This window comes from Schistocerca americana, chromosome 4 (genome assembly GCF_021461395.2).
Source record: "Schistocerca americana isolate TAMUIC-IGC-003095 chromosome 4, iqSchAmer2.1, whole genome shotgun sequence".
NCBI classification, from domain to species: Eukaryota; Metazoa; Arthropoda; class Insecta; order Orthoptera; family Acrididae; genus Schistocerca; species Schistocerca americana.
The window spans coordinates 469,550,659-469,578,463 of NC_060122.1; the positions used below are offsets into that span (position 1 = coordinate 469,550,659).

At 38.3% G+C, this 27,805-nt stretch overlaps 1 protein-coding gene across 1 annotated transcript in view; it reads left to right on the forward strand.

Annotated features, from left to right (window-relative positions):
* LOC124613550 (E3 ubiquitin-protein ligase MYCBP2-like) overlaps positions 1–27,805 on the forward strand; it is a gene marked incomplete at its 5' end in the record, with an annotated part of 333,858 nt that overhangs the window by 79,147 nt on the left and 226,906 nt on the right. The window contains one exon of the mRNA XM_047142262.1: positions 10,271–10,357. Coding sequence (XP_046998218.1) covers positions 10,271–10,357 — 87 coding nt within the window. The remainder of the gene's footprint in view (positions 1–10,270; positions 10,358–27,805) is intronic.

Here is a 27,805-nt window from a genome sequence, read left to right on the forward strand (position 1 = left end):
AAATCATGACCTTTAATCATCTTTTTGTCAATGCCCCACAACGGATATTGTAGAGTGTCTGTGAGGTTGCTCATCTGGTATTCTGTATTTGATAACTGCTCTGGCACTCATGTGTAGAAGGTCTTGCTGTCACGAAAGTATCTTACGAACACATGGCAAGTAATCTGTGGTGGTTCGTGCAGAATTTACTAAAGGTGTACAAAAATAAACAGATTGTATTTCATAATGTGATCATGATAGGTGCACCTTAATATTGTTGCAACATTAGCTTTACATAATGCACGAAGATTACATAGTTTCTTTATATGTTTATGATTTTGTTTATGTTTTTTTTATTAATGCATTAATATGTCCTAGATCTTTCACTTCTTCTGTACCCCACGTATCACTGTTCCCGAATAACAAACATGGAAAGCAAAATAGGACACTTCCATACTAAATTTCATTGGATACTCACTTTTTTTTACCACCGTCTGTAGCCTTTAGATTTAAAATGGTAGTAATCGTCACTAAATTAAATGTGCAGGGTGGGGCCACTAAATTAAATGTGCAGGGTGGGGGAGTTAAAACTGTTTGTGGAAATACAACCCAGATGAAAAATGGTTGTAATCAAAGTTGATCATCTTGAAAGGGTACATCCATGACACTAAACTCGATCCCCTTACCCACCCATGACACTAAACTCGATCCCCTTACCCCAACCCCAAGGGATCAACTTTGAAGTCGTCAATAGGACCCCAAATTTTTCTTTCGGATATGTATTCTCCAGAAAAAAATCTAACTTTTGTATGGAACCATTTTATTGTTGCTTGATGGGTGATGCTGTAATTGACACAGATCAAAATAGGTTACAGACCATTGAAAAGTGATAGGGGAATGTTCGATATGGTAACCATTGTCTGCAATACATTGCAGTCTCCATGCTCAGACTCTCACTGTAGGGGCAACAACACCTCTAGGTTCAATGATGTATTTCTGTTGTGCCTTACGTGACTGTGGTGTACTGCAAGTGATGGACAAGGAAATGATAGTGGGAAGCAGTCACGGTTCACTTTACTGCAGACATTTGAACCACAAACATCTCATCGTATGTGTGTAACGATGTTGTCGATTATAGAGAAGGTAGATATCATTACTTTGTACTTTGCGTCAACCACAGACATCTCATCCTATGTGTGCAACAATGTTGTTGTTTGCGGAGCGGGTAGATATAATTGCTTTGTACTTTTCTATCAAATAGGCACATAGGAGAATGTCATCGATGGCATGTGAACCTGATCCCTGAGAGGAATGTTCCTTCTCCAACAATGTTTCGCAGTGTTATCCTACTCTTGAGTGCAATTGAAAGTGTTCAACCCATGCAATGAATCTTAACCGATCCTGTGTATCCTCACATTAGTTCACATCAAATCACACAAGGTGCAGGAATTTTGCAACAAAGTGTTCCACGCATGCTGGATAAACACAAATACCATCCATATCACCTGTCATTGCATCAAACACTACATGGGGGGTGACTTTCAAGGCACATGAACTTTTGCGATTGCAAACAACAACAACTAGCAGCCAATGATGATTTTTATTCACAGGTGCTTTTCTCTGATGAAGCAACATTTGTGAATCATGATCACATGAATTGGCATAATGTGCATTACTGGGCAGTGGAGAATCACCATTGGTTAAGGCAAGTAAAGCTTCAATGCCCCTGGAGGTTCAATGTTTCTTGTGGTGTGTCAGGTACCTACATAACTGGTGTCTACTTCATAGATGATAATATGAGTGGCTGAATGTATGGTGACTTTTTAGATAATATTTTGCCAATCCTACTAAAAGATGCCCAGCTTCAAACAAGAATGAATATGTGGTTTCAAAACGATGGCTGTCAGATGCAGTATTTATGGATATCTCATGAAGTTCAGAATCGGCACTGTGCTGGTCAGTGGATTGGATGAAGAAGTGCTCACAAGTGGCATGCGCATTCACCCGATTTTATGCCTCCCAATTTTTTCTGTTTGAAACTTCAAAAGAGAAATGTTACATGGACATATCAACAACATGTGCAAATATGTAGCAGTGACCTATTGTTGAATGTGCAAACATTACTGAAGAGATACTTGAGAGACATAGGATTGTCTTTCAGAAGTAGGGTTGCAGTGTGTATTGCAGCAAATGGGCACTTCTTAGAATATGTGCTTCAGTAAAGCACGGATAGTTGTGAGAAACAAAGGTATGTACCTAAGATGAGCATCCTGAAGGGGAGAGGCAAAAGGGCTCACCTCAGAAGCACCTCAGTGGTAGGAAGTAAGGGTACTCACCTAATACAAGCACCCTGATGGTGAGATGCAATAGGACTCACCCAAAACAAGTACTCAGCCCAAAGGGAATAAAATACTAGTATGTCCATGTCATTGTTCCTGGGTAACACTAAATGTAGTTTATACTGCATTGATAAACAAACCAATCACCTGTTCCAACTACTTTCCACTTTGACACGACCTGTGAAGATAGTTACACTAATAAAAATGACACCTTAATGTCTTGTAGTCTTTGGTTTGCTATAAAACAATGGTATCACATTACAGAATGTAAGAATACCACCCTTCTACACTCCTGTGATCCCAATCTGTTGGGTATTTTCCTGAGATACTATCAAGTTTCAGTGGATTGTGACCCATTTTGATTTCCGTCAATTGCAGTGCCTTCTATCACACAGTGATAAAATTGTTCCATACAAAAATTACGTATTTTTTCCCACGGAATCTGAATCTGCAATAAAAATTGTCGGGGGGGGGGGGGGGGGGGGTCTTGTTGAAGATTTCAAAGTGTATCCTCCTCCCACCCTGTGGGGGTGGAGCAGGAGGGTCGAGTGTAGTGTCATTGGATGTCACCCTTCAAGGCGAACAACTGTTATTACAATATTTAAATTTTGTAATTAATAGTTAAACATTGCAGCAGAGACGGGAGGCGGGGGTCGGTAGCAGCGAGAATTGAACCCGAACAGACAAATTGCCAGTTGATGCGTTTGACCACTGTGCCACACCATTGATACATCAAGTGTTGCTCAAAATCCCTCATACTCTATTCATATATATCTATAGTGAGCACTTTATCTTTTCCAGGTGAAATGTTCTAGGGACTTGAAAGAGGAATTTACGTGCTTGTACTCGCATAGTTTGACCAGACTAGTGAGTCTCATCCCACATCTTCCCCTTATTAGATTTAAATTTGGAGCTGGTCTACCTGACTCTTTAACTCTCACTTTCTCCTCTAAAGATCTACTGGGAAAGGGCCTATTTACAGATTATCTACTGAATTAACCATGTTGCTTGCACAATACTGTACATGCACTTTCACAGGCCAATACTGACTTGGTGCTGTGAGTAATGTAACACTTGTAGTGCCAGCATGGACGACATCACATAAGAGCATGTACAGTTGAAAACAGACAGCTGTGACCCTTGTCTGAGTTTATTGTAGTGTGTCTGAGCATCATTTCAGTACTTGTCACTGGTTTCTAGTTGTCACAGAGAGAGCACTAAAAACATGTTTTCATCCATTTTATTTGCATTCTAACACACAACCAAAGAGAAACAATGTAATTATAGTGTGATTTCTGGCTCACATTCCAGCTGTAATTTTTGTGTGGTATTCATGGTGTGATGTAGCACAATAGCACATGAAAGTAATGCATACCATACTGCAATAATTAATTTTCAATTTCTTCTTGTTTATTTATAACCAAAGTCATTGTTTGATGATTGACTTAATCACAATTGATGGTGCCAACAAGTAAAACAAATTGACTTAATCACAATTGATGGTGCCAACATGTAAAACAAGTAGGCAGTTAACATTAGTAGACATAGTCTACTAGTGGCAACTTAATACATAGATTCACACTTTTTAGATAAGACAATATTTAATGTTTTGGTGGTTGGTGATGAATCAGTTAACTATTAGTGACATATAAATGACTGATTACATTATGTTATTAAACTGACTGATTGCACAAAGTAACTGTACAGTTTGACTGATGGCGGCAGAGAGACGGAATTTAGATTTTACATGACATTAACAATGTAGCTATTGGTTGCTGATGATTAAAGTTGGCAAAATTGGTAGTCTGTTTAACTATGAGCTGCATAACCAGGAATATATTACTGTTTTATGGTTTTTATGGAAATGATTTCTACTTCCACAAGGATTCCCAAAGCCCACCAAAAGTTGCTAAAATTTTTCCAAATTGAATAGTTAACAAACTATTTCTGGCACCAGAAAAATCTAGCCTACAAAATTGTCTTACTGGATTTTGGAAATAATGTTTAAGATTCAAACTTTTTGGAACATTAATAACTTTAAATAGAAAATTTTTGGAAAAGTAAAATGTTTCTTTAAAAGCAGACAATGAGGGGTTTAACATCTATTTGTTCACTAAAAATTTCAATTCTTGGTTTTTTAAAATTAAATTATGGATATTTCTTTAGAAAAAAATAGTCCATAAAATACAGCATTAAAAAGAAATTAGCAGTTTTGTGTAATTATTCTATATGTGCTCCAGAATGAGATTTTCACTCTGCAGCGGTGTGTGCGCTGATATGAAACTTCCTGGCAGATTAAAACTGTGTGCCCTACCGAGACTCGAACTCGGGACCTTTGCCTTTCGCGGACGAGTGCTCTACCATCTGAGCTACCGAAGCACGACTCACGGCCGGTACTCACAGCTTTACTTCTGCCAGTATCTTGTCTCCTACCTTCCAAACTTTACAGAAGCTCTCCTGCAAGTTTCGCAGGAGAGCGGCAACACGCCGTAAACACGCACTATCAGAATGCGACAAACAATGCATGACGCAGTACAGTAATGCATTTTCAGCTTAGAGTGACGTAAACACCTATAACAAAGAAAATGGCACTTATCAGATCAAAGCAAAATAAGCCTTCGATTCAAACCAGACAAAGCACGTGAAAAAGGAAGGGTATCCGTATAAATACGGATGGAGCGCCTGACGCATAGCAATGGCTTCCTGGTAAAGCTTAACTGCTAAGATTATGACTCGAACCAAACTACTGTAGCTGTATCGTCTTTCATTCGACCTAAATTGTGTCTCATATTACAATGGACCAACTTTGTTTCGATTTGGAGGTGCGGCCTAAAACTTTTCTCTCCCCTTGAATTTCGAGTCTCAAATTTCAGGTGCAGCTTAGATTCGGGAAAATTTTTTTTCCTTTATTTCGAGTCTCATTTTTCAGGTGCGGCTTAGATTCGAGTGTGGCTTAGATTCGAGTGCGGCTTAGATTCGAGTAAATACGGTAAACCCCTCTTTAAGAAAGGTGATAAAAGAGACATGTCTCACTGATGATATGATTCTCCAAAATTTTTGAAAAGATGATGTATTCTAGAATAGTATCTCATCTTATCGGTGGTAGTGTATCCTTAGCAAATCACAGTCGGGTTTCAGGATGGTTGCTGTACTGCTACTTAAACATTCACTCACCAGATTATACAAGTGTTAAATAACAAAATAGCACTGGTTTGTATTTTCTGCTACCTCTCTAAGGCATTTGATTGTGTGAATCACAGTATTCTCCTAGATATATGGACATTTGATGGGATTGGTGGTGTAGCCAACCAATGGATAATGTCATACCTAACCAAAGGAATGCAGAAAGCTGCACTTAGTAATTCAAGCAATGTAGTCCGGGAACATAATTTTGTCTGGAGAGAAATCACTTATGGGGCTCCGCAAGATTAAATCGTTGGTCCACTGCTGTTCCTCATGTATGTAAATGATATTCTGCCTGGTATACAATGAACGGAATTAGTTCCTTCTGCAGTCAACACTTATATCATAGTCAATCCAAGCTTGCGTGCAGAAACAGAAGAAATGGTAAAAAAGGTTCTTAAAAGTATCATTGACTGATTTTCTGCAAATGGTCTCATACTCAATTTGAAAAAGACACAGCATACTCAGTGCTGCGCATCTAGAGGTACTACGCCAATGATAAGGGATCAGTGATAAGTGTAACATGGTGAAGAAATAACAAATAGGGTGGAAACGTCAAAATTCTTAGGGGGTTCATATTGATGAGAATTTAAACTGGAAAAAACACATTTTGGAACTCCTAAAACAACTTAGTTCAGCTACATTTGCATTTAGAATCATTGCAAATCTTGGAGGGAGAAAAATCAGTAAGTTGACATATTTCGCATATTTTCGTTCAGTAATGTCGTGGAGTAATCAGCTAATCAGAAAGAACACTAAAGAGCCATGTAAAAAACCATTGTTGTAAATAATCCACTACAGCTCAAAAGAAAGAATGAGGTACATAATTACTATAACAGAAGGAAAAATAGTATACATTATTCCACATTAAGGTTGTCTCTAGCACAAAACGGGGTGCACAATGCTGCAACAAAAATCTTTATTAACTTATGCAGTTATAAAAAAATCCTGACAGACAGCAAAGTAAAATTTGGTAACAAAATGAGAAAGTTTCTCCTTGACTACTCCTTCTATTCTGCAGAAGAATTTCTATTACTGTAATGTAAAAAAAGGTGATGGGTAGAAATTACTAACTCAGATTTGTAATTTTTTTCTTTTTGTATACTAAATAACAGCACTTGTAAAGACAATATGTATGGGGAGAAAGAACACAAATGATAATGGCCTCTCCGGCCTACAGTGGATTGTCATATGTAGATGCTTTTTCACAGTCTTATTTATTTGTAATTAGTCACTGTTAGTATTTTCCTGTCATCACCTCCATCACTGTTTTTGTATCAGTTTCACGTTCTGTTTCACTCCCTTAACTAGTACTGCTTGTCTTTGCTTACAGCCAACATTTGCTCTCTGATGAGTTCTTATGTGATGGCTGCTACTTGTTTTGCTATGTAAAATTGAGTTCCTGGGTTCTGCATCTTATTTGTTGATTTAAATTTTGCATTATTTTAGACTCTCAGATGTTTGTCTCTTGATTTACTTTTATTTCCATTGCAACTTGACACTTTTCTATTCTTTTCTGAGGAAGTGTGTCATCCACATCATCAGCCTTACCCATAAAGTACCAGATTTTTCTTTTCCATATTTTAGTTAGCCCATCATAAGCAAAGTACACATGTTGCAGTTGAAGGCAAGGTTGTCCTATTGACCAAACATTATGTCATTTTTCTGGATAAATAACCCAATGGAGATTAGGGTCACGCATGTGTATCCCATTGTCATTTTTTGACAAGACTTTTGAAACATCACTGTCTTTTGCATCCAGTCTTCTTAGCAAATAGATCTCTAACAGGCCTACTGGCATTTACTTAAGTTTGTGCCTTGGAAGTAAATTCAGCTCTACTGGGCTACTAGATTGCTCTTTATTTACATATCTCTCCCATCCACCAATGCATTCTACCTAACTTCTGGGTTTTCAACTTAATTTTTTCTTCCAGTAGGCTGTTTTTCCCTCCAGTGGCCAGTCCAATTGTATACCTCTAACTTCATCAAACAGTTACAGTTTTTTTAAATGTTACCTTCTAGTTACTGCTGTAGTTACATGTTTCCATCCTACTTCCTATTATCAGTGGGCATGAGCACTCCCCTGCCTGAACTTGTAAACTCTTACCTGTTCATATGAGACCTTTGGATAGTGGAACGGTTTAAAATTAGGCTTCGCCTTTTCATATGTTGTTGGCAACTAAAACTTGGCCCTAATTTTTACCAAATGTAGCCATTCTGTTCATCTATTTGAAATTTTAGAAAGTAATTTTGTTGTGAAATTTATTTTAATAGGGTACTGCAGTGATTATTTGCATGTGAATTTATCTGATAGCATGCCAAAGCTCTTATTCCAGCTCTTAGCTCTTATTCCAAATGGGTAAGGAATGTACTGCGGACAGATACTGTGATTATCATTGTCATAAGTCAGAATATAAGCAGCAAGAGCCTACAGATTGTCTATTAAGAGATGAGATAATTTGTTGAGTAGAGTTTATGAACAGTGTATTTCATTAACTGGTTATTGTTCATCATATCCAAACACCATATACTGTATAAAATTGTGTGACTGCCACAAAGACAGAATATAAGCATAAGAAAGGCTGTTGGAGGCAAACTGTTAGCGAGGAAAGAAGGAAAACATATACATGCACACATGCACACACACAATAATATGATATTCCATTTACAGCCACACTATCATAACTATGTAATTGTCAGTGAACCAGTCCCCTTTATCTCTTTTATTTTTCCCTTTCTTCTTCTTCTTCTTCTTCTTCTTCTTCTTCTTCTTCTTCTTCTTCTTCTTCTTCTTTTTTTTTTTTTTTTTTTTTTTTTTTTTTTTTTTTTTTTTTTTTTTTTTTTTTTTTTTTTTTATGGAACTGTGGCACAAAAGGTGTGATTTCCCTGTGTGTTTTTCTTGTAACTCTTTGCTGTGTTTCTTGACTGATATGAAATATTATATAAATTTTTCCCCATCTTTAATATGGACATTTCAAGGGACAATTTGCCAGTTAGGCCTCTTTGCCAAATTGTAAATGACTTAAAATAACATCTTGTCACTCGCAGTTTATCCAGACTTACTTTATTTAGAATACTTTTCAACAAAAAGTGATGTCAGTAGGAATAACACATACACAAATACTGAATTATAATCTTCTTTAATGACAGTGCAATGAGAGAGAGAAAATAAAAGGACCTGAATGAAAAAAGACCCAAAATTATTTGTAATTAAAAAAACTCTTCTTTGTCATCATACAGAGACTTTATTTGTTTCCATAATTTTAAAAAGAATCATACAGCATCTTATGGCTTTGATAAGGCACCATTAATGTTTTATGTTCCATACTAGTAGGCTGTATAAATGCCATTTTCATACATGGAATACCTTTATTTCATTTTTTTTTTTTTTTTTTTTTTTTTTTTTTTTTGTATTGCTAATAAAGTAAATGAATTAGACAAATAGTACTCTTTATCAGCTTGTAGTAAATAGTTAACTTATTGGCAGTTATCCAGATACTACAAGCATTATTCTAAAGAATAACCTTCCTTGTTACCACTTGCCCACGTAGCGTTGCTGAGCAGACAATCTTGCGTCGGCACTCGCTCTGTTACCGTGCCATCTGGCAGTGGTACAGTCTTAGCAGGTATTGTGCCATTCATATGTTTCATCTGCACAGTCTGTCTCTTTAGCTAAACTTTGTTTCTATGGCAACTTTCTTGCTTGTGCTGAGAGTAATAGCAGTATGTCTGCCACATTGTTTCGAGTAATGTTATCAGTAAATTAAGAATGCTTGCTTAATTTTGTGTGTTGATTTCACCTATTAGCATCATTATTTAAATTTGGCAATAGAAATATTTAATTTTGAAGTTGATTTCATTTCATTCCACTGTACAGAATATTTTTTGAGTTTATCAGTGCTAACTGTGATACTTAGCTTCAGATTCAGAAACCTTATAAGTACATGAAATAGTACACAAAATGCAGCTCTAGTTTCACTTGAATTTAATGTAGCCCCCTGTCTATGCTCTTTGATATTTGTATTATTACAAATCTGTGCTTTTTCCCCAGTAATTGTTTCTTGTCAGATATATCACTTTTCTGCAACAAAAATAATGACTGTAATGAAACATGCACAAAAATTACAAATATATGCTTTACTTAATTACTTTTAAAATAATGCATTTTGTAGACGTAACATTCTGTCTTAGGCTACACACTTCAAGAGATCATTGAATATGTTCCTATTTCTGAATATGGTTCATGGCTTCTTCTTTTTGTTTACTTGTGCACTACCCTGTTTTCCATTTAAAAAACTGTGTAAGTTGTGCAGTTTAGTATTATAAAATTAATTTCTCACTTACATCTACTTATAAAAATGCATAACTAAGTTTTATGCCTTCTTTCTTATGGAAGTCTTTAGCCACAAGAAATGCACTTCACATGCTGTTACCACAACATGCCACCATTATATCACATACAGATTAGTATTTTTTTCAAATTTATCTCAGAATCAGAGGCTTCAGTGCTCTGTGAATTGTGTTGCTTGCATGAAAAATAAATATGAAAATGTTGTTTTCCTTCCAAAAGATCTATATACTCAAACTGAAACATATAATTACCAAAGCTGTGTGCTTTCTCATTCATGAAATCATGAACAGTTTTGTGTAGTGTGTATGGGTAACTAAGATACATTTTGAACTAGCTGTTACTTGGGGGTTAGTGGATTGAATGAGAAGACAATGAATCAGTTAGATGGGGCAAGTATTATTGCTGTTCACTTGTCCAGCAGGTGGAAGACTGTTACCACACGAAAGTTCAAGCAGCAGTCCCCAGCCATGTGGCTCTCCTCGTAGCATGGGCATCTCTTCACTGGGTAAGCTGGGTCTCTTTTTACCGCTTGCAGTATCAAAATAATTGCATACATGCACATGTACTTCATGTTCTGTTGGTTGAAAGGGTTGTGGTCTCACTGAGTGATGATATAAATAAGTTTTCAATGGAGTTTTACCATTGGGTACTGTATCCAAGAAAATTAGCTGCTTCTGCCACAACTACAAAATGATCTATAATCTTTAATTTGAGGCTCAGTTATGTTCAGTGGCAACAAAATGTATCAGAATAATTAGATATAATAAGAACTTTGTGCAAATCCATAAATTTTCTGTAACTAAACTGTATTAAATCACTGTATCTGAAATAATGCCACTGGAGCTAAGTGTTTCTGTGGTAATTATGACAGCATCAAGAAAACTTTTATAGTATTTCTGCATGCCACATTAATTAGAACCCTTACTGCACTCTTAACATGATAAATGCACTGGTGGGGAGAGTACACCTGAAAAGACGGCATTGATTTTGGTCCGATAATGGCATATATTACATGGGGATAGTAAATGTCCTGATAATGGTTTCAACATTGTCCGCCAACAGATAGCATAGTGGCATAGTTACCAGAGTGCCACCTGTGTGTACCCTTCAATAGGGAATGCTTGCAGCCAGAAAGGTTAGTGTGAGCAGATGTGTGAAGCAAGCAAGCAACCATGCCACAGAGATGCACTTGTCCTTCCGACAGCCAATTGAGTGTGTTTGAAAGGAGTCAAATTGTGGCCTTCCAAGTGCTGGGATGGTCCTTACAGAGAATTGTCATACGAGTTGTATGTCCTGTGGCAGTTATGCAACATTGCTGGTATTAGTAGTCACGTGAACACTCTCACATCTGTAGACAAGGTTATGAACATCCATGCAGCACAGACATCCGCAAGCAAAATCATATTGTAGGGGTAGCAGTGGCAGATCATGCAGTTTCCATAGCATGGATAAGAGGCGTGTGAACCCATATGTGTCATCACAAACTGTTCTGAACTGATTAGCAGTGGATGTATGAGCATGCACACCCCTAGGCCATCTTCTACTCATGCCATAGCATCATCATGCACAGCTCAATTGGTGTCATCAGAGGATCACTTGGAAAATGGATCATCAGCAATGAAAGTAGATTCTGCCTGCATGCAAGTGCATCTACGACAGAGACCTGGTGAATGCTGTCTTGTAGAGTTCATTCATCCAAGATACTCTGGCCCCACTCTAGGCCTTGTGGTCTGGGTGCGATAAGCCACAACTTTCACTCACCTTTGGTGTTTCTCAAGGGAACAATAACCAGTGCTAGGTTTGTGCAGAATGTTGTTAGACCCATTCTTTTGCTCTTCTTACAACAGGAAGGTGATGTATCATTCCAACGGGGTACTGATCTCCCATACGCTGCCCATAAAACTCAGTGTGCTCTACAAAACGTGCAGCAGCTTCCCTGGCCAGGACAATCTTCAGGCATGTCTCCAATCAAGCATGTGTGTGATGTGATGGGACAAGAAGTGACTTGTGTGACTCATCAACCAACAACTCTTACACAACTATGCGAACATGTCGGACAGACATGGCATAACATATCCCATGACAGTATTCACTATTTGTATGATCGACTTGATGCCAGAGTCAGAGCGTGCATTTCCACCTGTGCTGGGTATTTCATCATGGGTACCTGATACCTCGGATCCACTTTTGCTGTTGATTTGTAAATATACTCATTTCATGTACTCCATATACACTGTTACAATAATAAATCTTGAGTGAACAGGAAACCTCTGAAAAGGTGTACTTTTTTGTGGCAGTTTATATGTAATATATGTTTGCATTGCAGTTTCCCCTCAGGACTGACTGATTGGTTTAATGCCAGGATCTCAACAGAATAGTAGCCATTATCTGTCAACAATATTTTAGTGGCAGCACATGTGCTCGTGTTTGTTATAAGGCTTGGAGGGAATGATGTAGTTTGGCTCATAATGTCCTTTATAGACATCTAAATTAATAGCTCCTGTACCATGGGATAGGCCATCCTATTCCTAATTATGTACATTTAGAACTGTACACAGTGTGTTCCAGTTCTGTTAGGCCTACGGCTGTGAAAAATAAAGGTCATATATTAGTTCACAAAATCACTGTCTTTGTTCAAAATAGTTTCCCCCTGAATCAGTACGCAGATGAAATCATTTCAAAAATGTCTTGAAACAGTCAGTGTGGTCCTTTTCTGGAATCACATGTACGAGGGGCGTTTGAAAAGTCCATGCAAAGTCCGAGAGATGGTACCACCGGTGCGTATCGAGGTCATGTTTAGTAAGTAGCATCTTTGGAAAGAACACACACAATGTTTCAGTCATATTGGTGTCTGGCATTCGAGTGAATCAAGAAAGTGAAGTGATTGTCAAAAAATGGACAAAGAAGAATTTCGTGTGGTGATTAAACATTACTTTATGAAAGGCAAAATGACACAGAAGACTAAAGAGAAGACTGATAAACATTATGGTGACTCTGCATCTTCGATTAGAACAGGTTAAAAGTGGTTTCAAATTTGTTGGAGTGGCCATATGGGCACAAGTGATGCTGAACGTTCTGGACGCCCTGTGAAGGTTACGTCTCCAGAAATCATCGATAAAATCCACCATATGGTGATGGATGACAGACGAGTTAAGGTGTGTGAAATTGCTAGTGCTGTGGGCATCTCGAATGAATGGGTACATAATATGATGCATAAAGATTTGGACATGAGAAAGCTATCCACAAGATGGGTTCTGCGATTGCTCACACTTGACCAAAAACGGAATCGTGTGAAGTGTTGCAAGGATGGTTTGCAGCTGTTCAGGAAGAATCTGCAGGACTTTAAGCATTGTTTTGTCACTGTGGATGAAACAAGGATACATTACTATACTACTAAGACCAAACAACAATCTAAAGAATGGGTTACCAAGGGAGAAGCTGTACCTAAAAAGGCGAAGACCATTCCTTCGACCAGAAAGGTTATGGCAACTGTCTTTTTGGATTCACAAGGGGCAATCCTCATCAACTATCTGGAAAAGGGTAAAACTATTAGAGGTGCATATTATTCATTGTTACTGGACTGTTTGAAAACCAAGTGGCAAGAAAAATGCCGGTGACTGGACCGCAAAAAAGTCCTTTACGATCACGACAGTGCACCAGCACACACCTCAGCAGTTGTGGTCGCAAAATTAATGGAAATAGGATTCCAACTCGTTTCACCCCCCACCCCCCACCCCCCACCCCCACCCCACCCCCCATTCTCCAGACTTGGCTCCCTCAGACTACTATTTGTTCCCCAATTTGAAGAAATGGCTGGTGGGACAAAGATTGTAGTCAAACGAGGAGGTGATTGCAGCAACTAATTGCTATTTTGCAGACTTGGAAAAATTCCTATTATTCAGAAGGGATCAACAAATTAGAACAGCATTGGAAGAAGTGTATTAGTCTAAAAGGAGACTTATCTCGAAAAATAAAAAAGGTTTACCCCAAACATGCAAGTAGTTTTTATTTTTGCGCTGACTTTACAAGTGCCCCTCGTAGTACTGAAGTACAATTTCCTTGGGCGTTCTTAGTTGCATCAAACAGCGTGCTTTCATTACCAACTTCAATTGAGGGAACAACCAGAAGTTGGCTGGAACTAAATACAGCGAATACAGTGGGTGATCCAGGGCTGTGATCTGTTTGCTTGCCAAAAACTATTGCACAGTCTTCACTTTGTGGGCTGGGGAGTTGTTGTGGAGGAGTGACCAGGAACCTGTCTCTCAGTATTCAGGGCGAATTTGACAAATTGTTGCTCACACACACAAAAGTTAACACAAAACCTGATGTTGACTGGGTGCTCCACCACCATTTTTCAATGAGAGTCAGACATGTACTGTTACATTCACGGCCAGGGCAAGTGCTGCAGTGATGATAGTCCTTTAATCTTCTACACGGCTGTTGTTCAAACGTCAAGGATCGTAACCCTACAACTTGCCACAAGATAGCATTGCAATTTGGAATTTCACACAAGCAGTCCAATGGAACTGGAACATGCTGTGTAATGTGGGTAGAGAGTGTGAATTCTGTAATTCTTCATTGTACCAGAGTCCTGATATTGCATATCCCAGTCAATATTTAGTAACCATTGTCATGACTGATGAAATTCAGTAGCTTATTCTGTAGCTGAAAATGTACAGTTGTTTCCCAATATCAGGGAATTGTGACAGTTGTTGAAGTCTGAATATATATTCTGTGTTGAGCAGTGTTGCACCTGATGAGATGCAAAAACTGATTTTCCAGCAGGTGTTAAGGTATTTGATGAACTAACAGTCTTCCATGTTCTCATCTAAAACCTGAAAACCATTGGAAACAGTGTGGTAGAGGGTATTTTTTATTGCATCATATATTGATCTTTCTCCACACTCCGTTTAGAAAAGAAATACAACAGAATGTGGTTCATGTTAAGTAATAGTTTCCACTAAAATTTGCTGTGTCATCTGGTACATCTGGTACAGATGTTAGAAGAAACAAAGAGCACAATATTCCCTCTAGATTTCTGTGAAGTAAAACACTGTTTTACGACACTTGCTCTGTGCATCTGTACTGAGTTATGCTTTACAAATCACCAACCAATGAATGGCACAAGATTGCAAGCAACAGTGCCCTTCACAGAATCTTCGAGTGTTTTAAATTAGTGAGCTTTTCTTCGCGAGCCACAGAGAGATAGCTATACCAGTCTCCAAAAAATGAGTGGCAGAATGTTCCAAGCACCACGTAAGCCGCTGTGCTATTGCATTCTTATACAGAACTTGAAATGTGACATGTCTGTTTGTATCTATTCATATTCCTATTTCTCTAAGATATTCACAAGAGGAATGAGAAATATTTCCTAATATTATCATCATTTCCACACCATTGCTGAATCAGGAACAAATGAACCTACCTAAAAATATAACAACTTGACAATATGGTTGAGTCTCTGGTTTTAAGACTATTCTCCATCATCACTGGAGAGAGGCAGAGTACAACAAATAAAGATTAGGAAAAAGTGCAGGTGATAATAAAAAATAATGCTCACAGCTTTTTCTTTCAGCATTACTATTATCAATCCCATAATCTGCCCCTGCCAGCACCTACATTTTCAGCTCAGCATGATCTCTCACAACTTTGTCCAGATCCATTTCCCCCGTACCCTGTTTTACACCATTTCTGTCTCCCCATCACCCACCATAACCAAGATTGCTGCTTGTCCCAGTTAGCTGGCTGTGACATGAGACATATATAAAATAGAGGGACACATTCCACATGGGAAAAATATATCTAAAAACAAAGGTGCTGTAACTTACTAAACGAAAGCGTTGGTATGTTGATAGAGACACTAACAAACACAAACACACACACAAATTTCAAGTTTTCACAACCCATGGTTGCTTCATCAGGAAAGAGGGAAGGAGAGGGAAAGACAAAAGGATGTGGGTTTTAAGGGAGAGGAAAAGGAGTCATTCCAATCCCGGGGGCAGAAAGACTTACCTTAGGGGGAAAAAGGGACAGGTATACACTCGCGCGCACACACACACACACACACACACACACACACACACACACACATATCCATCCCCACATATACAGACACAAGAAGACATATGTAAAGGCAAAGAGTTTGGGCAGAGATGTCAGTCGAGGGCGGAAGTACAGAGGCAAAGATGATGTTGAATGACAGGTGAGGTATGAGCGGCGGCAACTTGAAATTAGCGGAGGTTGAGGCCTAGTGGGTAACGGGAAGAGAGGATATATTGAAGGGCAAGTTCCCATCTCTGGAGTTCTGATAGGTTGGTGTCAGTGGGAAGTATGCAGATAACCCGGACGGTGTAACACTGTGCCAAGATGTGCTGGCCATGCACCAAGGTATGTTTAGCCACAGGGTGATCCTCATTACCAGCAAACACTGTCTGCCTGTGTCCTTTCATGCGAATGGACAGTTTGTTGCTGGTCATTCCCACATAGAAGGCTTCACAGTGGAGGCAGGTCAGTTGGTAAATCACGTGGGTGCTTTCACACGTGGCTCTGCCTTTGATCGTGTACACCTTCCGGGTTACAGGACTGGAGTAGGTGGTGGTGGGAGGGTGCATGGGACAGGTTTTAACCTGGGGGCGGTTACAAGGATAGGAGCCAGAGGGTAGAGAAGGTGGTTTGAGGATTTCATAGGGATGAACCAAGAGGTTACGAAGGTTAGGTGGACGGCGGAAAGACACTCTTGGTAGAGTGGGGAGGATTTCGTGGAGGATGGATCTCATTTCAGGGCAGGATTTGAGTAAGTCGTATCCCTGCTGTAGAGCCACATTCAGAGTCTGATCCAGTCCCAGAAAGTATCCTGTCAAAAGTGAGGCACTTTTGGGGTTCTTCTGTGGGAGGTTCTGGGTTTGAGGGGATGAGGAAGTGGCTCTGATAATGTGCTTCTGTACCAGGTCGGGAGGGTAGTTGCGGGATGCGAAAGCTGTTTTCAGGTTGTTGGTGTAATGGTTCAGGGATTCAGGACTGTAGCAGATTCGTTTGCCACGAATACCTAGGCTGTAGGGAAGGGACCGTTTGATATGGAATGGGTGGCAGCTGTCATAATGGAGGTACTGTTGCTTGTTGGTGGGTTTGATGTGGACGGATGTGTGAACCTGGCCATTGGACAGATGGAGGTCAACATCAAGGAAAGTGGCATGGGATTTGGAGTACGACCAGGTGAATCTGATGGAACCAAAGGAGTTGAGGTTGGAGAGGAAATTCTGGAGTTCTTCTTCACTGTGAGTCCAGATCATGAAGATGTCATCAATAAATCTGTGCCAAACTTTGGGTTGGCAGGCCTGGGTAACCAAGAAGGCTTCCTCTAAGCGACCCATAAATAGGTTGGCGTACGAGGGGGACATCCTGGTACCCATGGCTGTTCCCTTTAATTGTTGGTATGTCTGGCCTTCGAAAGTGAAGAAGTTGTGAGTCAGGATGAAGCTGGCTAAGGTAATGAGGAAAGAGGTTTTAGGTAGGGTGGCAGGTGATCGGCGTGAAACGAAGTGCTCCATCGCAGCGCGGCCCTGGACGTGCGGAATATTTGTGTGTAAGGAAGTGGCATCAATGGTTACAAGGATGGTTTCCGGGGATAACAGATTGGATAAGGATTCCAGGCGTTCGAGAAAGTGGTTGGTGTCTTTGATGAAGGATGGGAGACTGCATGTAATGGGTTGAAGGTGTTGATCTATGTAGTCAGAGATACGTTCTGTGGGGGCTTGGTAACCAGCTACAATGGGGCGGCTGGGATGATTGGGTTTGTGAATTGTAGGAAGTAGGTAGAAGGTAGGGGTGCGGGGTGTCGGTGGGGTCAGGAGGTTGATGGAGTCAGGTGAAAGGTTTTGTAGGGGGCCTAAGGTTCTGAGGATTCCTTAAAGCTCCGCTTGGACATCAGGAATGGGATTACCTTGGCAAACTTTGTATGTAGTGTTGTCTGAAAGCTGACGCAGTCCCTCTGCCACATACTCCCGACGATCAAGTACCACGGTCATGGAACCCTTGTCCGCCGGAAGAATGACGATGGATCGGTCAGCCTTCAGATCACGGATAACCTGGGCTTCAGCAGCGGTGATGTTGGTTGTAGGATTAAGGTTTTTCAAGAAGGATTGAGAGGCAAGGCTGGAAGTGAGAAATTCCTGGAAGGTTTGGAGAGGGTGATTTTGAGGAAGAGGATGTGGGTCCCGCTGTGACGGAAGACGGAACTGTTCCATGCAGGGTTCAATTTGGATAGTGTCTTGGGGAGTTGGATCATTAGGAGTAAGATTAGGATTATTTTTCTTCATGGCAAAGTGATATTTCCAGCAGAGAGTATGAGTGTAGGACAGTTGTTCACAATTATCAAATGAAAGATGGATTATGACTGTGTTATTAATTGTTGGTTCACAGGCGCTTTTCTGCCGCTTACCGTAACTATTTTTTGAATGTTAGAGGTGAAAGAAAAGAAACATAGATTTTCGCCATATGGAATATTCGAATTCACCTTAATTCTACATGTTTCAAGCAACGAAAGAATATGCATCAGAAAAGCTGACAACAAGAAGCTAGGTCATGGCCTTTCTTCTCGTGGGTGTGCCAGTGACAGTGATTCCAACAATATTGTATAGCAAAGATACATTGCCAAATCAACCACTGGAGAAGCTCCAAAATTGTGAATTGCGTGTGGTGAATATGCTTTCAAGGTTTCGGTCCGACTGATACAGTAAAACACAAATAACTGTCACAGTTGTTTATGTATGACATTTCATTTGCACTCAGTGCATTGATGTATTACAGGTAATTACACTCTAGCCCCTAAAATTAGTTACACAAATGTGAGTAAGACTCACTGACATATAATGAGGATATTCTGGCCCTTGGCATTCACAACTTTGACACAAAGCTATAGCCACTTCTGAGGTCACTCACAGAACACATCAGCTGGTATCCTTCCTGGTAGTATAACTGAAACTTGGCAACAACGCAGAATATGTTTGGCCATTTTGTGACCAACGAGTTACTTTCCTGATGGCACAGAACTATCCTGCTAAATTCGCTTGATATTATCATGTCATTTAAATTGAATAATATGAGTGATTTTCTCTTGAGATGTGATATAAGGTTATCAGTTAATGCCTTTGAGTCCACAAAAGTCATTCCACATGAGAAATGCAACTGCTCTTGTCTGTTATGTTATGATTTATCTGTCATAGCAGCTACTGGGCCAATAAGTAAGACACCCAAGCTGCACCTCTTCGCTGGCTGTGAGGTATTATGCTTGCCTACCAGGAGCAACCTGCTTTCATTCGCCTTTCGAGGCTCGCTGAAAGCCAGATTTTTAATTCTTTTGTAGCAGAGCTACAAGCAGGCAGATAGATATGGAATAAGGGAATCATAAGACAGTGCTCGAGCAAGATTCGTCTTGCTACTTTCGGTACCCATTAGTATTAGGGTGAGCACCTTATGGTACTCCAAAATTTGTAATACCACTTTTCTTTTTGTTGTGAATACATAACTCTATCTATGAACTGTGACATTTTCGTAATACTTGAGTATGATACAGAACATGAAGTAAATACAGACCTTTTTCGAAGTCAAAAGTCGGTAATATCCTACTAATTTGTGTTAAAATACACCCAGTCATCTTACAGATATTTAATGCTTTATTAAGACAGACTGCCATCATGATTTTCTGTAGTGAGTTGAATTTAATTTGCTTTCGTACAGTGAATATTTTAATTGCATTTTCAGTTAGTTTATTGGACACAACAGTAATCATCAAAGAGAAATTAATTAGCAACAGTGTATTTTTTCACAATATCTAAAACTATCTGACAATGCTAAGGTGTTTACAAATTCTACACCTGTAGAAACCTACTAGTTCTAACAATGTCATTAAACCAGTGTAATTTGAAGGGCATTTTCATCTAGAAATGAATTACCTTGATGGTTGATGGATCAAGAGTGGGAAAGGTAAAATTTTAAGAGTATACGATCAGAGGGACAAGTGCCTGAGACATGACTTCTCTTTCAATACAAGTGCATGAGAGATGACTTCCCTATCAATCTCCTGGATAATTTTGTTTCTCAAATCAATAGAGTGCGTTATCATGTAGTAGCACACGTGATGTAGTTTTTTTTGGTCGATTTTCTGACACTGCACCGAAAGGTGTCTCAATTGTTGGTAACAAATCTCAGCTGTGATGGAACACATTTTTGGAGCCATCAGATGGAAAATATTGTGTTCACACTACTCTTTGCTCTAGTTTACATCTTTTGGTAGGGCTCAGCATTTAATTTATTTTTAGGAAGTTAACAATAAAGGCATCATAACTTGTCAGCAGGAACAGTATTGCATAGGAATGCTCAATGAGCGACTTGATGACGTTGAAGCAAAACAGCAATAATACTCACTCTGTTGATTTTTGTTGTTTGGAATTAGAGCATGCAGTACTCCTACACCAGACTTCTGAACCTCGCCTGTTGAATGCAAATGTCGCATGATGGTTAAATGGTAATCCATAACATATATCAGTAGTCAAGACTTCCTTAATGTGGAAAACCATTCATGCCAGAACGATTTCTGTCAAAACAGGAATATCTTTTTCTGGCGTATTTCCCCCAAAAGCACTCGCTCCACACACAGTTCAAATCTTTCGAGCTGCCTCCTCTGCATTCACCTCTCTGTTATACCAAAAGTAAACATTGTGTTCCAGATGTTACACCTTTTTCCACTTGCGACCCATTTTACAATGCTTAACCGTTGTTCATGATTTTCAAGTATGCAAAATCCAATGCTTAACTGCAAGATAATGGCTCCTGATTTCAGGTGACAAGTGATCTCTGGCTGGTGCCCAGTAGCCACTGCAGCACAAGGAAAAGCTTGAGCACAAGCTGCTCTGATTGCGACACAGCCACGAGCTGTCCTGCAGAATTGTTTCTTGAAGTATTTGTTATTACTGGTGGGTGGAGTATGAAGTAAATTATCTTCGATGTTCTATCAGACCCATAACTTTAGACGAGGGCTGGTATTAAAAAAAAAAAAAAAATAAGGACAAGACGTGGTTGACCAGGAACACACAACTATAAGCTTAGAATGCACAACGATTACCGCTAGACCATGGGCTCACACAACACAACAACATCCCGGAAGTAGATAATACTTCCTCCTGACACTTCTGCATCTTACAGTGTTGCTAGATTCTGGAGATGGCCAGAGTTAGCGTTGTCAAGGGCGGTCAGTTTTATTGGCCACCTTAAGTGAACGACTTGGACTTAATCTCTGTGGCGGCCAGCCGGCAGTCAGTTTGTATGTCTAAGACTGTACATTATTTTAGTATTATTACAGCTCTTTTTCAGATAGAAATACAAAATTACTCTGTTAATTTTTTCCACTCATTGTTTAAGTTTTCTGAACTTGTGACAAACAGTACAACGCCAACAGCAAAACAGAAAGTGAAAGTGGATCATATATGCTCCATTAACATGCATCCCATCTTTGTTTTCTCAATTTAAGGCTGGGAATGTTCTCTAGGACTGCTGAGAATAGTTCTGTGATTACTGTATGCATACCACCTGTGCTTGAGTTGCATATTTATTAGGGAAGTCAATATACGTTGTTTTTCCATGCTGGTCCTTCTCTACTACTTATCTCCTGTTTCCTCTCACACTTCAAACTAAGCATTTATGCAACTTGACACAGACTACTGTCAACTGTGTATACACAGGTAACGTCTGGATTTCTTTAATGTGAACATTAGAGTTATGTGGAATTTACATCCTTGAAAGCAAATATTGTAATAAATTGTACAGCAGTAATGAGATATTCTTTTACTTTGTTTTTGGATATGTGGGAATTTACAATTTCACACCTGATGTCTGTTGGTAATGTGACATAGACTTTTGCAATAGAATGTTAAACTCATCATTGAACTTGAGATAGGAATGTGCAGTAAACATGAAATTATTTTTACATTTAGTGTTGTGCTTGTGAATTGCACAGTTCATCCTAATTCGCTCTTATACTTAACCACAAATATGAGTTGGGGATAAGATGAGTGTAAAAGTTCCGATGTCCCTGAAGGAGCTTCTCCAAGATGTTCAGCTATTAAACTTTTAATAAATAATATTCTTACTGGGAGCTTCTGTAGACAAAATATTCTTGACCTCCTATGTATTATCCCAGGAGATTATACCATAGGACAGCATTTAGCAAAAATAGAACACATGGCTGTAAAACCTGGGTTTTCCGTGAGTTTTTCTAAAGAAAACTACAAACAGCTCAGAGAGTTATGGGAAGGTCACTTCTGGGTCTCACTAAGAAAGATCAGAAAAGAAGGGAAGGCATAAAAGCAACAAGAGGAGGTCAAGATCTTGTGGAAAGAGTAAAGGTTCTAAAATGGAAATGGGGAGGACATATCACTTGAAGAAATGACAGAAGATAGACACAGGTAGTACTAGACTGGAGTCCCAGAGAAAGATGAAGATCACAAGGCTGACCACCTGACTATCATAAGAAAGAATTGAAGAAAGTTTCTGTTATATTTTGTCTTATGCACGTGTGGGATCTTAAATGGTGTACGGGAGCATTGACCTGCACTGTTAATAGAAACACAAACAAGCATCTTTTATTCTAAGTATTGACAACATTAAGAACAGAATGAATATACCTTTCTGGTAGCAGTTGACTGTACAAGCTTCTTGTTAAGACAGATACACACGTTCTGAATTATCCATACAGGCTTCACATTATAGATGATAATTATAAAGTCCATTAAACCTTGGGCCAACGGTTGCATGAGAACACAGAATACCAAGTACAAGTCACAAGGAACTGTGAGAGAAGCTATTTTCATAACTTAAATACATTCACCACTGGACCTCGGAGTGGGGGTTTCCTCACATATTATTGGCAGTGGCTGTTGTGGGAAGCCCAGCAGTGACTAGTGCTTCATGTATTTTAAAATGAAGTCAACAGACGGTGGCCAGTATCGCACTTTAATTGGCAGAGTACAGCAGGGGACAGAAAAGCATGGAAGAAGCTACTGTAATAGCGTTCTTTACCTTAAGATTAGAGAGACTACACCTTGTAAAGGTTGAATTAGCTGAACAGTAAATAAATAAATAAACACAGAGTATGCCAACAATCCCGTCATCAGTTCAACAGAATTTGGGAGCTTTCTAAGTGAAAAGAAGCCAGAATTCAGCTTTTATCCACTTACTGATGTCATCTTATTTGTTCTACCCTCGTCTTCACTACAGGTTGGCCCCTATCATCCTGGGATCTGGCTGGCCTGCTTTTCTTTTTTAATGTCCCCCAACCTCTCCAACTGTTCTCCATAGTGAATTAACTATTAGTACCCAAAGGTAGGTAGTGTGTCCATTTTACTTTTATAGTTGTGTCTTGTCAACAGTACTACACATTTTGTCTTTTGAAGTTAAGTAATGGCCTGCAGTTCTGCGTTGTAATTTATTAAGCACCTCATTTATTATCTATTTAGATGGCTAGGAACTTCACTCACGGAGGCACGTCCAGTGTGTGCCCATTCATCTTTACTTTTGGCACCAGTAAGTCATTTTGATTTATTTGAGGTTGTAGTTAGTTACATGTTTCACATATCATTATATTGGTGTTAACAATAATGAATGAACTATATTTTAGTCCCACTCATGAAATTATGCTTAAAAACAAAGAGAAATGATTTTAGGTTAGATCTAAAACTTGCTTTGCTACCTGTCAGACATTTTATTTTTCTGAGCCTCTGACAGTTTTGATAATGGGTAATAAAGGTCATTTTTCACCCATTGTTGTAGGTACAGACATCACTATTCTTATCAAACTGTGACAAATTATTTATGATGAATATCATTAGCAAATGTATGTATTCTGATGGTACAGTTAAAATACCTAACTCCTTCATGAGGTGCTCATATGATGATGGCAGGTGAACACCATGTATTATTCTTACTGTTGGCTTCCGTGAAATCAATACTTTCTTTATAAGTGATGATTTACCCCTGAAAAGTATTCTATAAAACATTATTGAGTGGAAATATGCAAAATATGTCACGAGGTTGATTCATTTGTTTTCAAAACTAGCACTCATACAAAGAGTAAAAGTAACTGAACGTAACTGATTCAGAATGAATCCTTTGTATCAAAGGAAAATTCAATTGAGAAATCTAAGAAATTAATTATGAGACAGAATTGCTGGTCAATACTTGCCTTCAGGAGATGAAATGGTTAGTACTGCCGATGGACACATCTAAATTTTAAATCGATAATGCTGTCCTAGCTTTCAGAACTATTAATTCCTTTCTTAGAGAAGAGGGGGAATAGTTTTGAGAAGGCTGGAAAGGAAGCAGAGGCCATAGTAAAAGAAATAAAGAGAAAGCAGGGATTATGGACACGGTTGAAGGAAAAAGATGGATAATCCTAATCCTAACCATGCTAATGACAGTGCACTAAAGAGTGCTTTAAAGTGCAGCTAAAATATCTTGAAGTATGTCCTGATCATTGCGATTGATTGACGTACTTCCTATCAGTGTTCTTGTATGAGCTATCAGACTGTGCAAATCATGGCACAGGATTGCCTGGCCTGGATGGCTGTGATTCTGTGACATATTCATTATGTTTGTCATCACTTTTTCCAATTTTTTTGTGTTCTGAGTGGTTGTCATGTTAGTGTGCTAACAATGTAAACAATATAAACTCTTACTTGATTTTGCAAGTAGCTTGCTGTGTCCAGTTATTTTATTAGAGACACTGATGTTGTGAATTAACTTCTATCTATGCAGCAGTGATTACGTATCACCAGAATTCATAAAAATCACAGGCTGCAGAGAGAGAAATTAATTGCTCATTACAATTATATTATTTGCAAGATAGATATTAAATCTAAAACAAAGAATACTAGCTTTGTATATGTAGAAGTGGACATCATGCAAACAAATCACTTTACTAACACTGAACAAATTAATTTCTCATATTTAGTAATTGAAGCAAATATCCATTTAATCATTCACTTTTTACTACTAATACTAGTTTACTTCAGGCCAAACTACATTTTGACTGCAAAAAGTGCTTGGCTTGCATGTGCTCTGATTGTTGCAATGATTTCTTTCAGTTATATCATACTTACCAGCATGTAGCATTATAACATTTCCTTTTTTTTTTTTTTTTTTTTTTTTTTTTTTTTTTTTTTTTTTTTTAAGAAAAAAGAAGAAACCTTGTTTGCACATGCATGTGGCATGAAGTTAATGTCTAAAACATGTATATTATTCAAAGAATACTACCTAACTGTACTCCATTATGCTGCATGAGAATCCACTTTAAGAGACTTTATGAAATTATAAATAAAGAATGAATAATTATATGCAGTGTTTGTTTGGCATTTTTGTAACTGCAACATTTCCTTCATCTGTAATCATTAATTTACTATTAATGACCACTTGAATCAGATGGAGCTGCTTTTAACAAATGTCTGATAGAAAAAGGAACGTAGAGTACTGTAATTAGCATTGAAGAACATGTTTTGTCTGGGACAATTCTTTTTAATCAACAACTGACAGATTTGGCATTAAATAAAGGCAATTTGTATTCCTTATATTGTTATCTCTTAAAGTAATTATTGAATTGGTGAAAAATATCTTTGCATTACTGGCAATTAATATTCAAACAAATTTGATACAGGTTTTCAAAATTTATTTTTTTATTGATTTATATATTCTCCAGATAAATACAAGATTTATTTTAGATGTGGGCTCATTTTATAACTCATGTCATAACTTTCTGGGATCAATTATAAATATATCTCCCTTGCTTGTACATAATATGGTGTAAATTAAGAGACTGTGGGCTCATTTTTCAAGTCATAACTTTCTGAGATCAATTACAAACATACCTCCATTGCTTGTATATAATATGGTTCAAATGAAGACAGTTTATTTCTCTACCGTACTACTATAGAAATATGTAGTGAGTTGCCCCTTCAAAACAGCTACCCTTTAAACTTAATATACATTTCATAAATTTGTTACAAATAATGTGATCCCTGTGTGAAACGGGCTGTTGTCTTTGTGTTATGCCTTGCCAGGTGATAATCACAATCTCTCCTGTTATAAATTCATTTGAAATGTTGTACTGCTTGTATCTCAAGATTAATGATGGCAGTTGGAAGAATTTCTTACTCTTGAACATTCCTTTACATGAGTCATTTTAAGTGACATAGCATAGAATCATAACTGCATTTTTTGAAGGATGACTACTTTATTTATATGCTTGGATGCAGCACACCCCATTCCATATGTAAGATACTGATGCACTAAGGCTAAATACACCATTCGGTCATAATTCAGAACTTGTGACATTATCTTCAGTGCTTAAACTGTGATGTCCGCAAGGCAGATGCCTGCCGAATATTACACAAAATAATGCAGTTATATCATCCAATTTTATCTGAATATGGTCATTTGACACAACATTCCGTTGCACTCTTGTCAGGTTGGTGGTGTAATTGAAAGGACATTACACTTGTTTTACTGAGTTTTAAGCTTGAATGATTAGTTTTGAATACAGTAATTCCTCATATCACTTCAGATACTAGAAAAATTCAGTGCCAAATTATTCTCATTGGGTTCCCAGGTAACAACACTTACTTACAAACTAATTGCTTCTCTGACCAAGAAACTAACAACAATTTTTTTATCATCTGTATAGTGAATAATTTGCTATTCTGCAAAAATATGAACAATAAGAATCCCAGAACTGACCCTTGCGGCACATCACACTTTACTGTAGAACTAGAGTTGTACTTTTTCCATTAAGGCCTCTGTAGGACCATGAGATATACTTATTAAGTATTCAAACCTCTCTGTGTTCAATAATTGTGACCTGTTGTCTGACTTGTAAGTATGATTGTAAGAGACTTAACTATTCTTCTGATACCACAAGTTTTCAGTTTATTAAGTAGCAGTTCAAGAGAAATTGCATCAGATGCTTGTGATGGACCTAGGAACAAACATGCTACCATTTCCAGCGTGAAGTTTCACTCTGCAGCACAATGTGCACTGATTTGAAACTTCACTTCACATTAAAACTGTGTTCCAGACCGGGACTTGAACCTGGGTACTGTTGCCTTTCATAGGTAAATGCACCGGTGACGGAGCTATCCAAATGTGACTTCTCATCTACCCTCACAGCTTTACTTCTGCTGCCAGTACTTCATCTCCTACCTTCCAAACTTCACAGAAGTTCTCCTCTGAAACTTCCAGGACTAGCACTCCCAGAAGAAAGGATTTTGTGGAAAAATGGCTTACCCACAGGCTCGGGGAATTGCTTTCCGAATGAGTCTTCACTCGGCAGCAATTTGTGCACTGATTTGAAACTTCCTGTGGATTAATATTTTTGTAATGATTGGTTTTGATCTTAGACCATCACCAAGTGAATATTAAATGTACATCAAAACAGTTTTGAAGGTAAAAAACCATAACAAACTATATTTCAGTTATACCTCTCACGATGAAACCATTTGACTTTATATTCTGTGTACTACATGTGACTTTTTTGTTCATTTGGTTCATTTTCCAGATACACAGTGCTATTTATGTTGTTATGGTTTTGTAGCTTAAAAATAGTTTTATGTATATACGATGTGTGACTCATATTCACTATGGTGATGACTGTAACTGATCATAGTGAAGTATACAATCACACAGCCATGTCTCAAGAATTTTTCAAGTATTTAACATCTGTAATTTATTAATTAAGGTGTCCATCAGAGTTGCATATAATATTTTTATTATTGGCTAGTTCAGAGTTGTATAGTTTAAAATAATTACACTTTCTGTAACATGCTGAAGCAAAATTCAAGCATTGGGCTTTGCAGCACGACTCCCCACATGCCAGTGATAAAAAAATGTCCGTCATAAAATTTCATCTGGCGAG